Consider the following 14,136-nt stretch of genomic DNA (forward strand, 5'->3'; position numbering starts at 1 on the left):
TTTATGGTGTTTTTAAAAGTTCCCGTTATTCTGTGTCACCCTATACATCAAGATGGCACTAGAAGGGAACGCGCCAACCAAGCTCCCCGTCAGCTGAGCTCCTTTTAAAACCACTTTCGAGGGGATTAGTTGAAAATGTAATGATCGAAACAACTCAAAGAAACTGACCATCAATACCATACGATGGCGCACTTATAACGTTCTCTTATAACAATTTCTGAAACCACTCAACTGGAGGTTAAGTGTGTGTGTATTCCTATAGCTCTTTCCATATTTTTTCTCTCATATGCACGCTTGGTCATGCATAACCAAGCGTGCACTTGCACATATATGCATCCAATGTGATCACACACTAACCTTTTAAAGCTGCTTACAGACCTAAGCTACACGAACACGAGCAGTTCACTTCACATCAGCTGGTGTTAATCTTGATTTTATTTGTATTTTGCGTGTTTGTGGCGCAAAATTGTGTTTGCAGATTTAGTTTGGAACTCCTAACGACTGACTGCTTTGTAAGTGCACACACCTCTACTTCTAAATTGTTAAGATTATGAAAGACTGACAGTTCAATTGATGGAATTTGTGCAAGTTGATCTTTCCACAGTTTTGTGAACTCTATGTATTTTGTGGTGTTAAGAGTATGAAAGACTAACAGTTCAATTGATGGAATTTGTGATCACCATTTTGTGATCTTTCTATGTGTTTTGTGGGAATGAGTTGAATAAATCTTTTGTATGTTGACAGTGCTTCGAAGAAGCCGCGAGCGATCGATCTTGGAGGAGATCCGTGCGTCGCGCGAGCGGTCAAGTGTTTCGGTCGAACCGCAGGGCGTCACTCTCAGACGGTCAGCCCGGGTCAAGTCCAGTATTGATGTGAGTAAACTGTCAAATGCCTCATCCAGATCACATTCTCATTATTTTTTACATTCCAATTAAATGCTGTAAATCACCCCGAAGACTTCTGCTACTGCAAATATTGACAACAGGGTAAACAACTAGATGGACATTCGATACTATACACAAATTTTTTGTCAGCCCGGGAATTTTTTGTATAGTTAGGTAGCGCTCATCGAATTTCCATCTAGCTGTTTACCCTGTTGTCAATATTTGCAGTAGCAGAAGTCTTCGGGTGATTTACAGCATTTAATTGGGATTTTATTTTAATAATTATTATTCATTAATTAGCATTTGAACTGATGCAACTTCCAATTTATTTCCATCTGTAGATTTTTACATTCATTTATCCACTCAATTATAAACAGTTAAAATCATAATATACTCATATAATTATGATACGATGGAGAGAAAACAACAGGGTGAGCCCAAGACTTGTCTCTCCCGAAATTTGATCGATGAATTTCTTTATGTACAGTACTATAATTTTGTTTTGTACCATCATGGAACTTGTTAAACTCAGTGAAAATCATCATATTGTATAAATAAATGAATAAATGTCCAAAACTTGACTCTCCCAAATTTTGTTCAATGAATTTATTCATGTAATTTACAGTACTATTCTGTTTTGTACCACTATGGGTATGGTTAGACTTGGTGGAAATGATCCTATTGTAAAAATAAATAAATGAAAAATTCTGGAAATTGAGGTTATTTTACAAAGGTTAAGGTTGATGAATGAAAATTATATGTAAAAGTCCTTGTCTCCAATGCGAAACATATAAATAGCCATAGTTTATAGAATAAAGTAATGTTTGAAACGAAGGATACCAAAATGAGAAAGGATAGGTTTAAAAGCTGACACAAGAAAATAATGATAAACATAACTAAAACACGAACAGCCGTCATCCCAGAGGCGACCCCCTCTGGGGGTGACCCCCTGTGTCAGGGATGACACAGTCTATCCGGTTCTCCCGGCCAAGGACGAAGAATTCAAGTATCAAGTAAAAGAAGAAGAAGAACAAAAGAAAGATAGTGTGAAAGTTGAACTTATAGGGCGTGTCTGCACAGAGAACGTTCAGGCATAATGGCTCTAATATAGAAGGATTAGTTAATGAGATGGTACATTGTTGTAGTCATGCTCGAATAATTGTTGTGTCTATAACAGTTATAGTCATGCTTGAATAATTATGCTAACAATCAAATTGATTTATGTTTATAGTGATGTCCACGTTATAATGGCAGTATTTGATTAACATTGGTGTTGCTATTCTTGTCTATCATTCGACAAAGCAGATAGTGCTATCTTTTTCTAGCTCTGCAACGTTGCTTGGATCGTTTTTAACAATGTTGAAATATAATTCATTAAGAAAGTTTATTATTGAATCATTGAGAAATATATTTTTGTTGGTTATCCATTTTGATTTCACTGGAATTATTACTATTGTATTCTTATATAACTTCTTAAGTGAAAAACACTCACATTCTTTGATGTGGTGACGACCGTTTCGTGCTGGTGTTGCATATTCTCAAGCCAAACAGAAACTAAAGTATTTAAGGTTATGAGGGTGAGTATCTGATCAGAGTGGGGGCGGAGGGGAGTTTTGGCGGTTGATGGAGAAGGATTTAAATGGGTTTGTCGAACAGGGTGTGGGATGAAAAGTTGATTTGGTCATTGAGAATATTGTTTGGCTGTTGTATTTTGTACTTGTATATTTCAAACTGTTCCAGTTCATATAATTTTCTGTTTTTGTGGGAATAGTGGAGTATTTCAAGGTTATTACATTTAAACAACTTTTCATCCCACACCCTGTTCGACAAACTCATTTAAATCCTTCTTCTTCAACCGTCAAAACTCTCCTCCACCCCCACTCTGACCAAATACTCATTCTCATAACCTTAAATACTCAAGTTTGGCTTGAGAATGTGCATCACCAGCACGAAACGGTCGTCGCCACACCAAAGAATTTGAGTGTTTTTTCACTTAGAAGTTATATAAGAATCCAATAGAAATATATTTTCTTGGCAAATTAAATACAATTGATCATTTTAAACAAGAATGAACAGTTAATATTACATTTGAATTACCAGCTTTCCTCTATTAAAGACAGTGGCAAGGCAGGAACCGGCAACGCAGTCTCCTATCTGTATCTACTGCTATTATAACGTGGACCTCACTATAGCGTACAAGAGTTTGTAACATCCATTCATTCAAAGATTATTGCAACTGATTAAAATATGACATTATTATGATAAAATTAATTTATCTTTCAATTTAATTTCAGCGAGATGGACTGGTTCAGACAACAACAGATCGTATTTTGAAGGCTAATCACGTTGGAATGTCGACTAAGCAGCCATCGACCAAGGAGTTTGGAGGGTGGCCTGGTGCCTTGATTTTGATCTTCCTTCTGCCTGTCACTGTGCTTGCCTTGCAGTTATCCTGTTTGACAAAGGTAAATTGAACTTTTTAAACTTTTTTGTAGTGATGTAGGTAGCAAAAGAAATGGTCCCTGGTTTTCATTGTTTCAAATGGCAGCCAGAGGCCATCTCGTCCTGCACTATATTTAACAGAAGTTTTATTTTGACTATATTAGTATATATGTATGTATATTTTTATAGAATACTCATTCAACTACCTTTGTAGAACATTTGTAGGACTACCTTTAAAATAAAAAGGCAGTAAAGTTAGTCATAAAAATATCATTTCTATGATAGTATAAAGATGTAAATAGAAAGTAGTGTAGTTGTGTTAGTTTCTTTCTTTCGTTCTGAATACATGAAACTTCAAACTGAAGGTGATGCTCTAAAGCTGTTTACCAGCTACTTAGTTGATAGAGGCCAGATTCTATACGTATTGAAGCCCAAAACTTCTTCAATTTCCTAATTTAGTTTCAAATTGTCCAAATATTATTCATAGGTTATGTCCATTCCAATTTCTACACCAAATCACAAACTGAAAATATAAATTAGTATAAAAGAAACAATTTTATTCAAAATTTGGATAGATTGGTAATAAATCATTTACCAACACATGAAACAAACTTTATGTTTTAAATTAATCCAACACAATATGATACAGTATCATCTCAACTTGATACACAATCCCATAATTTGATACCATGGGATATCTTCTTATGCTGTCTTCCCTCTATGATTGTATCAACTGATGGAATAATTTGATGTGTGTGTTTTGCAGGAGCGTTGCAATATGCTGACAATCACAAGGCCGCCGTTGAGCTGGAAGTACTACCTGGACCTGTCAGTGGCGCAGTGGTTCGCCGCATTCCTGGCCGTGCAAGCGGTGCTCTCTGCCTTGCCATTGGGCCGCATCAAGCAGGGCGTGTCCCAACGCTACGGCCTGGCCAATCCGCAGTATCGGTGCACTGGTAATTTCAATCATATCACTCGATTCTATTTTGTTTCCCTTTCCTCATGCGATGACGTTAATGCCGGCCACTTAGTCGAGCTACACACACATCGATTTTCTGCCGTCCTTAAAAATCCCATATTATTAAATGAACAATTTCTGTTTTTATTTTTATATGTTTTTATATGTTATGTGTATGTGACCGGATCTCGACAACGGCTCTAACGATTCTCACGAAATTTGGAACATAGTAGGTTTATGATATAAAAATTCGATTGCTCTAGGTCTCATCACTGGGAAAACTCGCTGAAGGACATGAAAAGGATAGTTCATTCTTGGAAAAACAGATGATAATTTCGTCGTCTGTCGATAACAGAAGATGCGTGTGCCTGTGTGGAAGATCAGTTAACCGCATCTCGCGAGAAATCTAGAAATCTTAATAGACTCGATCCAAATAAATCTGATTTGTTTACATGACATGGTATATCATAATATTCAAAGTTAATCATTATTATTTTTACAGTTTCAAGTGATTAGTGAGTGTTATTTTGTTATTCAATTTGGTTTGTAAGCAATCTAAATTAGAACTTTTCTGTTTTCAAATATTTGGACTGAAAATTGATTGAGGTGTATGGAACTTAACCTACTTTTTGGACCATTTATAGTGTATAAATCAAAATTCGAGGAAGAAACTGTTTTGCTCTGTGCCTGTTAGTCCTTCCCCAATCATTTTAAAGAATTGTGTTCTGTTTATAAATAAATAAATAACGAGCGAAGCCCGGTGCCCCGATATTTCTCTTTGATTAAACAGATGATTTCAAACAGATGATGTTTGTCAAGTTCCGTTTAATCTGATAGAATTCAAAAGGACGGCAAAATATCGTACCAACAAAAATCTTTGTGTGTGAATGTGTGCAGGGCTTAAGTGTAGCTACTCCCACATCGATTTTGGACCTACGATTTTCTGCCGTCCTTAGATTGAACATAACTTGGCAAACTGATTATGTACAGGTTGCACAAAACCGGTTAAATTTCAATCGTGATTAATTTCATGAGATCCAATCAGAGAAGCCTATTTCGATAAAGCCTTCTCTGATTGGCTCACGTGACATCACGTTTGAAATTTAACCGACTGCTGTGCAACGGGACTATGTGTTCATGTGTTTGCCAAGTTCCGTATTATCATTCATAAGGGCGGCAAAAAATCGTACGTCCAAAAATCGATTAATGTAACTGGCTTAACGATACCGAAGAAGGTCTGTCAAAAATGTCTGTACATTCATGTTTGTACAAGCTTTTTGTCTTCAGCGAAAGGCTTCAAGCAAAACTTTTTTGAAGCTGGTTTTTCGTGTCTATGATTCTTTGTTTATTTTTATAACGGTATTAAGTACTATCTTTCTTCTTCTTTTTTGTGTAGTTGGGAAGTTGATATTGTGGTAATTATTCATATTGAATGAAAAAGACTAAGAAATTGTCAAAAAACCACTGATTTATTGATAATTAGAAAGACCGGTTTCGGTTATTACACCATTGTCAATCTCTGATAAACTATCATTTTTTCTTCATCTATGTCAACGATTTGTTCAACTTCAATTTTCCAAGCTGTGGTATTTTCTCATTAGGAAGGGTGTGTACACAGAGGAGGTTAGTGGAGTGATCCTAGAAGAATAGAGAATATTGATATTCATATATTTATAAGGGTGTGATCACATTGAATGCATCTATGTGCAAGTGTACGTCAGATCATGCATGAGCCGAATAGCAAAAAGTGGAGAGTGCCATTACAACACGTTGTGACTGGCATGTAGTTGCTAACACTGAACGCAACCAGCAAGTGCACGCGTTCAGTGTGAGTGTTCCTATTGCTCTTCCCGCATTTTGTTCCTCATCTGCTCGCTTGGTCATGCATTGCCAATTGTGCACTTGCACATATAAGCATCCAATGTGAACACACCATTGAACTGATCTAATATGCTTTGTTACACATATTCAATGAGTAAATAACTAGCTCCTAAAACATATCTTGTTCTTGAATTAAATTACCTCAAACTCTAAGACTCAACTCACACTACCTCGACTCAAATCATACAATTCCGGTCGAGAGACTGGAGTATCCTCGACTGGAATCGTATGATTTGAGTCGAGTTAGTGTGAGTTGAGTCTTAGAGTTTGAGGTAATTTAATACGACTTTCTTGCTCATTGTCACTTCTTCAGTTCCATGCTACTCCATTCTAACCTCACTTCACCTTAAATTTTATTATAATTATTATCAAGAATATATTGTCTTATTCTTATTGTTGTATTATCTAAAATGATGAAACAAAAAAGAAGCATCAAGAAAAAGAAATGTTTCTATGTGTTTCTGTGTTTAACCATGAAGATGAAAATTCAAAGTTCAAATTTCAACCTCACTTCATCAAAAATGCACTGTATTATACAACTCGAGTCGCTTCTCGACCAACATGTCGAGTCGCCGTTTGACCCAGACTCACAGTCGTGAGGTTGTGGAGACTATAGTGAGGTCCACGTTATAATGGCAGTGGAGAAAGATAGGAGAACAACCTTGCCGATCCATCATCATGTCAATGCCTTCTATAGACGGTAGCTGATACAGGTTTATTGATGTAATATTAACTGTTTATTCTCGTTTTAAATAATCAATTATATTTTATTAAGCAAGAAATTATATTTTTCAATAATTTTATAATGAATTTTCCTAATTAAGATGGAAATTTTGATTATTAATTCTACATTTTTAAAAGACGATCTGGCAACAGAGCAAAGCAAGAAAGAGATAGCGCTATCCGCTTTGTTGAATGATAGACAAGGACAAGGACACCATTACTAATCAAACACTGCTATTATAACGTGGACCTCACTATAGAATCGACTGGTCTGAGTGTCACCATTTGAAAACACATACTCCGTCGCGAAGGGACTGGAGTTGCAGTCTCTTCTTGTCTTGAGTCGCGTAAGTGTGTGTTGAGCCTAAATTAAAAAATGATTTTCAAATGTGTTTGTGTCGCAGGTTTCCAGATCGCCGTGCTGACCCTGTCTGCGGTGGCTGGCCTGCAGTACTTGGGCTACCCAATGACGCTAGTGCTGAGCAAGAGCGTGACCCTGCTGGTTCAGTCGATCATCCTGGGGCTTCTGGTGTCTGTGGCCCTCTACGTGAAGGGCGGTCGGCCCTCGGCTGTCCCCAACCCCAACGGCAGCACTGGCAACGTCGTCTACGACTTTTGGATCGGCCGTGAGATCAATCCGAGGCTGGGTATCTTCGATGTTAAACAGTTTCTGTTGCGGACTGCTGTCATTGAGTCGGTAGGTTGAAAAACATTTTTTTTCAGCTTGAAAGTGATGATTGATGTAAGCTGTTATTTATTTGACATAAAATAAGACAGATTAATTATAATTCATTTATTGTATAAAATACTATAATCATAATACAATTATGACATTGGAGGAAAAACTAGGCTGAGCCTGTACTATTTCTCTCCAAAAATTTTGATAAAATGTTAATATTGTCCAAAAGATAAGGTTATGTAATCACACACTGCTTCGTTACTTGATTTTCGGTCCAGGAATGATGATTTAAAATTTTGAATTTTGAAGGTTGATTTTATACTCTACTCTAGATTGATAGTTAGATTGTAAGTTAGGATATTTATTTTATCAATCTGTATTATTTTATGACTGATAGTTAGATTGTAAGTTAGAATATTATCATTTTATTAATCTGTATTATGTTATGGCAAAATATAAGCTGTTAGTTGCTTAACTCATGAATATGACAATGAGCTCGCTCTGGGAACAAGGTTAATGGTAGTTTTTTCCAGTTCTAGTCGTGTGGTAAATTGTTCCAAGTCACGTGGCTGGTGCAAACCTACTTGTTCCCATGGAACGCCCCTTCAAAATCTTTGGTTCAAGTTTTTGGCGCGCACTTTTGAAGTTGATTTCCTCCAAAGTATGTCTTTTACTAGCTGCGTAAATGAACAAAGGCTGCTTTACAAAGTTACCTTCTAGCGAAGTGCTCAGTTGAGTTTTTTAGGTTTGAATGAAAAAGACTAAGAATTGTCAAGATTTTTCAGGTTTTCACCGCAGTCAATTGTCAAGAACCCCACATGTCAACCGAGGCTTATTGTGTTCACAAATAGTATGTCAGTTAGGCAAACCAATACCTATGTCCTTTACAAGAGCCAGGAGTTTTTCCCTATACTAAAATTCCATTATTATTTATTCATTCGTCACCTGGTTGCAATCCTTGTTGCAATCCAGTGTGATATGCTTGGCAGTCTCTTCAGACTGATTAGTCTTCGTGACCTACGTGAGTTCCACTCCTGGCCTTCTTTGTAGGTCCTTCCGCTGAGGAAGGGGCGGCCAAGTTGCCTCTAGGGCGCATGGCCACCCTTGACTCAACCTCTTGACCCACATTTGTGCCTGGTTTTTCACCCATCACTGGTCTCTTGGTTTTTCTTTTTGCCCCTCCGAAACTTCGCAGGGTCAAAAGCCTTACCTCTCCCAAGAAGTTTTGCCTAAATGGCCAACCTTCCTTGAGCAGTGGTGAGTTTTGACCACAGGCTTACCACCACCCAAAACGGTCCAAATCGAATTTATAAAACAGTTTAATATTTTCTAAACATTATAGTTTTCTTTATATTTTGCCGGTTTATTGATCTACTAATTTGTTGAATTGTGTTTGTCGCACAGCTGATCTACGACGGCCTGGTGTTGTGGAAAGCCATTGACGGCAAGCAGGTGTCTGCCTACCCGCCCACCTTGGTCGCCATCACCCTGCTGCAGGCACTCGTCATGCTCGACCACCTCTGGCACGAGGAGCAGTTTCTGTCCTCGTTCCACACTCAACACGAGGGATGCGGCTACATGACGGTCATGGCCAGCCTCATCTGGCCGTTCGCCGCCACCTTTGTGTCCAAGTACTTACTGCTCAACTCGTGAGTATCTGTCCCAACTTGAGTCACATTCACGCTATTAAGGCTGTGCAAAGGCTAAAAATAAACTTTCTACTGGTGATATTTTTCAATAATTTTATAATGAATTTTCCCAATTAAGATGGAAATTTTGATGATTAATTCTACATTTTTAAAAGACGATCTGGCAACAGAGCAAAGCAAGAAAGAGATAGCGCTATCCGCTTTGTTGAATGATAGACAAGGACAAGGACACCATTACTAATCAAACACTGCTATTATAACGTGGACCTCACTATAGAATCGACTGGTCTGAGTGTCACCATTTGAAAACACATGCTCCGTCGCGAAGGGACTGGAGTTGCAGTCTCTTCTTGTCTTGAGTCGCGTAAGTGTGTGTTGAGCCTAAATTAAAAATGATTTTCAAATGTGTTTGTGTCGCAGGTTTCCAGATCGCCGTGCTGACCCTGTCTGCGGTGGCTGGCCTGCAGTACTTGGGCTACCCGATGACGCTAGTGCTGAGCAAGAGCGTGACCCTGCTGGTTCAGTCGATCATCCTGGGGCTTCTGGTGTCTGTGGCCCTCTACGTGAAGGGCGGTCGGCCCTCGGCTGTCCCCAACCCCAACGGCAGCACTGGCAACGTCGTCTACGACTTTTGGATCGGCCGTGAGATCAATCCGAGGCTGGGTATCTTCGATGTCAAACAGTTTCTGTTGCGGACTGCTGTCATTGAGTCGGTAGGTTGAAAAACATTTTTTGTTCAGCTTGAAAGTGATGATTGATGTAAGCTGTTATTTATTTGACATAAAATAAGACAGATTAATTATAATTCATTTATTGTATAAAATACTATAATCATAATACAATTATGACATTGGAGGAAAAACTAGGCTGAGCCTGTACTATTTCTCTCCAAAAATTTTGATAAAATGTTAATATTGTCCAAAAGATAAGGTTATGTAATCACACACTGCTTCGTTACTTGATTTTCGGTCCAGGAATGATGATTTAAAATTTTGAATTTTGAAGGTTGATTTTATACTCTACTCTAGATTGATAGTTAGATTGTAAGTTAGGATATTTATTTTATCAATCTGTATTATTTTATGACTGATAGTTAGATTGTAAGTTAGAATATTATCATTTTATTAATCTGTATTATGTTATGGCAAAATATAAGCTGTTAGTTGCTTAACTCATGAATATGACAATGAGCTCGCTCTGGGAACAAGGTTAATGGTAGTTTTTTCCAGTTCTAGTCGTGTGGTAAATTGTTCCAAGTCACGTGGCTGGTGCAAACCTACTTGTTCCCATGGAACGCCCCTTCAAAATCTTTGGTTCAAGTTTTTGGCGCGCACTTTTGAAGTTGATTTCCTCCAAAGTATGTCGTTTACTAGCTGCGTAAATGAACAAAGGCTGCTTTACAAAGTTACCTTCTAGCGAAGTGCTCAGTTGAGTTTTTTAGGTTTGAATGAAAAAGACTAAGAATTGTCAAGATTTTTCAGGTTTTCACCGCAGTCAATTGTCAAGAACCCCACATGTCAACCGAGGCTTATTGTGTTCACAAATAGTATGTCAGTTAGGCAAACCAATACCTATGTCCTTTACAAGAGCCAGGAGTTTTTCCCTATACTAAAATTCCATTATTATTTATTCATTCGTCACCTGGTTGCAATCCTTGTTGCAATCCAGTGTGATATGCTTGGCAGTCTCTTCAGACTGATTAGTCTTCGTGACCTACGTGAGTTCCACTCCTGGCCTTCTTTGTAGGTCCTTCCGCTGAGGAAGGGGCGGCCAAGTTGCCTCTAGGGCGCATGGCCACCCTTGACTCAACCTCTTGACCCACATTTGTGCCTGGTTTTTCACCCATCACTGGTCTCTTGGTTTTTCTTTTTGCCCCTCCGAAACTTCGCAGGGTCAAAAGCCTTACCTCTCCCAAGAAGTTTTGCCTAAATGGCCAACCTTCCTTGAGCAGTGGTGAGTTTTGACCACAGGCTTACCACCACCCAAAACGGTCCAAATCGAATTTATAAAACAGTTTAATATTTTCTAAACATTATAGTTTTCTTTATATTTTGCCGGTTTATTGATCTACTAATTTGTTGAATTGTGTTTGTCGCACAGCTGATCTACGACGGCCTGGTGTTGTGGAAAGCCATTGACGGCAAGCAGGTGTCTGCCTACCCGCCCACCTTGGTCGCCATCACCCTGCTGGTTCAGTCGATCATCCTGGGGCTTCTGGTGTCTGTGGCCCTCTACGTGAAGGGCGGTCGGCCCTCGGCTGTCCCCAACCCCAACGGCAGCACTGGCAACGTCGTCTACGACTTTTGGATCGGCCGTGAGATCAATCCGAGGCTGGGTATCTTCGATGTTAAACAGTTTCTGTTGCGGACTGCTGTCATTGAGTCGGTAGGTTGAAAAACATTTTTTGTTCAGCTTGAAAGTGATGATTGATGTAAGCTGTTATTTATTTGACATAAAATAAGACAGATTAATTATAATTCATTTATTGTATAAAATACTATAATCATAATACAATTATGACATTGGAGGAAAAACTAGGCTGAGCCTGTACTATTTCTCTCCAAAAATTTTGATAAAATGTTAATATTGTCCAAAAGATAAGGTTATGTAATCACACACTGCTTCGTTACTTGATTTTCGGTCCAGGAATGATGATTTAAAATTTTGAATTTTGAAGGTTGATTTTATACTCTACTCTAGATTGATAGTTAGATTGTAAGTTAGGATATTTATTTTATCAATCTGTATTATTTTATGGCTGATAGATTTTTAAGTTACAATATTTTTATTTTTTCAATCTGTATTATTTTATGGCAAAATATAAGCTGTTAGTTGCTTAACTCATGAATATGACAATGAGCTCTCTGGGAACAAGGTTAATGGTAGTTTTTTCCAGTTCTAGTCGTGTGGTAAATTGTTCCAAGTCACGTGGCTGGTGCAAACCTACTTGTTCCCATGGAACGCCCCTTCAAAATCTTTGGTTCAAGTTTTTGGCGCGCACTTTTGAAGTTGATTTCCTCCAAAGTATGTCGTTTACTAGCTGCGTAAATGAACAAAGGCTGCTTTACAAAGTTACCTTCTAGCGAAGTGCTCAGTTGAGTTTTTTAGGTTTGAATGAAAAAGACTAAGAAATTGTCAAGATTTTTCAGGTTTTCACCGCAGTCAATTGTCAAGAACCCCACATGTCAACCGAGGCTTATTGTGTTCACAAATAGTATGTCAGTTAGGCAAACCAATACCTATGTCCTTTACAAGAGCCAGGAGTTTTTCCCTATACTAAAATTCCATTATTATTTATTCATTCGTCACCTGGTTGCAATCCTTGTTGCAATCCAGTGTGATATGCTTGGCAGTCTCTTCAGACTGATTAGTCTTCGTGACCTACGTGAGTTCCACTCCTGGCCTTCTTTGTAGGTCCTTCCGCTGAGGAAGGGGCGGCCAAGTTGCCTCTAGGGCGCATGGCCACCCTTGACTCAACCTCTTGACCCACATTTGTGCCTGGTTTTTCACCCATCACTGGTCTCTTGGGTTTTTCTTTTTGCCCCTCCGAAACTTCGCAGGGTCAAAAGCCTTACCTCTCCCAAGAAGTTTTGCCTAAATGGCCAACCTTCCTTGAGCAGTGGTGAGTTTTGACCACAGGCTTACCACCACCCAAAACGGTCCAAATCGAATTTATAAAACAGTTTAATATTTTCTAAACATTATAGTTTTCTTTATATTTTGCCGGTTTATTGATCTACTAATTTGTTGAATTGTGTTTGTCGCACAGCTGATCTACGACGGCCTGGTGTTGTGGAAAGCCATTGACGGCAAGCAGGTGTCTGCCTACCCGCCCACCTTGGTCGCCATCACCCTGCTGCAGGCACTCGTCATGCTCGACCACCTCTGGCACGAGGAGCAGTTTCTGTCCTCGTTCCACACTCAACACGAGGGATGCGGCTACATGACGGTCATGGCCAGCCTCATCTGGCCGTTCGCCGCCACCTTTGTGTCCAAGTACTTACTGCTCAACTCGTGAGTATCTGTCCCAACTTGAGTCACATTCACGCTATTAAGGCTGTGCAAAGGCTAAAAATAAACTTTCTACTGGTGATATTTTTCAAAGTTTTTCGATTTGTATATCGTCAAGCTATCAAAATGGAAAAGTTTTCTTTCAGGTAAATCATTACTTTTTGAGATATGAGCGCCTAAAGTTTAAATTTTTGGGACAGAACAATTTCAAATTCGGTAAGAGATAAATCCATGAGATTTAGAGTTGATTTTTAATGCTTTTATTTTTCATATTTCTTTAATAGTAAGTTTTGGTTTAATCACTTTATTATTACTTTTATATGATGGTTTAATTATATAATTTGATACTACTTATGCACTCATCAGCATCATTAATTTGCATCATCACTCGATTTAATTCGTTCAATTTTAGTTATTTATTATATATATTCAATTTTAATTATTTCAATATTATAGTTTATTTATATAATTAATTATGCATGAGAATTTTCATTATAATATTATTAATTTATAGTATTTTGACATTATTATGATTTGAGTTAAGGAGGCAGTTGTGGGTTTCGACCTGTTGTCTCCAAAGAGATATTGTAAAATAAATGAATAGAGGATAGATTCTTCATGGTATTGTTGATCTAGTAAAACAAAAATTTTCTAGAAATATTGATTTTTGAGAAAGCTATTCAATTTACCAAAAATTACTCAGCTAAAAGTTATTTTTGGTAATTTTTAGTAAATTGAATAACTTTTTCAAAAATTTATAATTTCAGAAAATTTTTGTTTTATTGAATCAACAATACCATTAAGAATCTATTCTCAAAAATTTATATTTTCAGATTTTTTTGTTTTATTAAATCAACAATACCATTAAGAATCGAGTCTCTAAATCTCATGGATTTATCTCTTACCGAA

General features: G+C 37.8%; 2 protein-coding genes across 2 annotated transcripts in view; both read left to right on the forward strand.

The window, feature by feature from the left end:
* The window catches only part of LOC111056636 (pre-rRNA-processing protein TSR1 homolog), a 432,307-nt gene that overhangs the window by 264,582 nt on the left and 153,589 nt on the right, over window positions 1–14,136 (forward strand). The window lies entirely within an intron of this gene.
* The window catches only part of LOC111059087, a 31,567-nt gene that overhangs the window by 4,259 nt on the left and 13,172 nt on the right, over window positions 1–14,136 (forward strand). Inside the window, exons 3-11 of the mRNA XM_039431809.1 lie at window positions 745–872; window positions 3,179–3,349; window positions 4,093–4,282; window positions 7,293–7,585; window positions 8,972–9,216; window positions 9,259–9,269; window positions 9,637–9,929; window positions 11,317–11,601; window positions 12,986–13,204. Coding sequence (XP_039287743.1) covers window positions 745–872; window positions 3,179–3,349; window positions 4,093–4,282; window positions 7,293–7,585; window positions 8,972–9,216; window positions 9,259–9,269; window positions 9,637–9,929; window positions 11,317–11,601; window positions 12,986–13,204 — 1,835 coding nt within the window. The remainder of the gene's footprint in view (window positions 1–744; window positions 873–3,178; window positions 3,350–4,092; window positions 4,283–7,292; window positions 7,586–8,971; window positions 9,217–9,258; window positions 9,270–9,636; window positions 9,930–11,316; window positions 11,602–12,985; window positions 13,205–14,136) is intronic.

The sequence above is a fragment of the Nilaparvata lugens genome, chromosome 7 (assembly GCF_014356525.2).
Source record: "Nilaparvata lugens isolate BPH chromosome 7, ASM1435652v1, whole genome shotgun sequence".
NCBI lineage: Eukaryota > Metazoa > Arthropoda > Insecta > Hemiptera > Delphacidae > Nilaparvata > Nilaparvata lugens.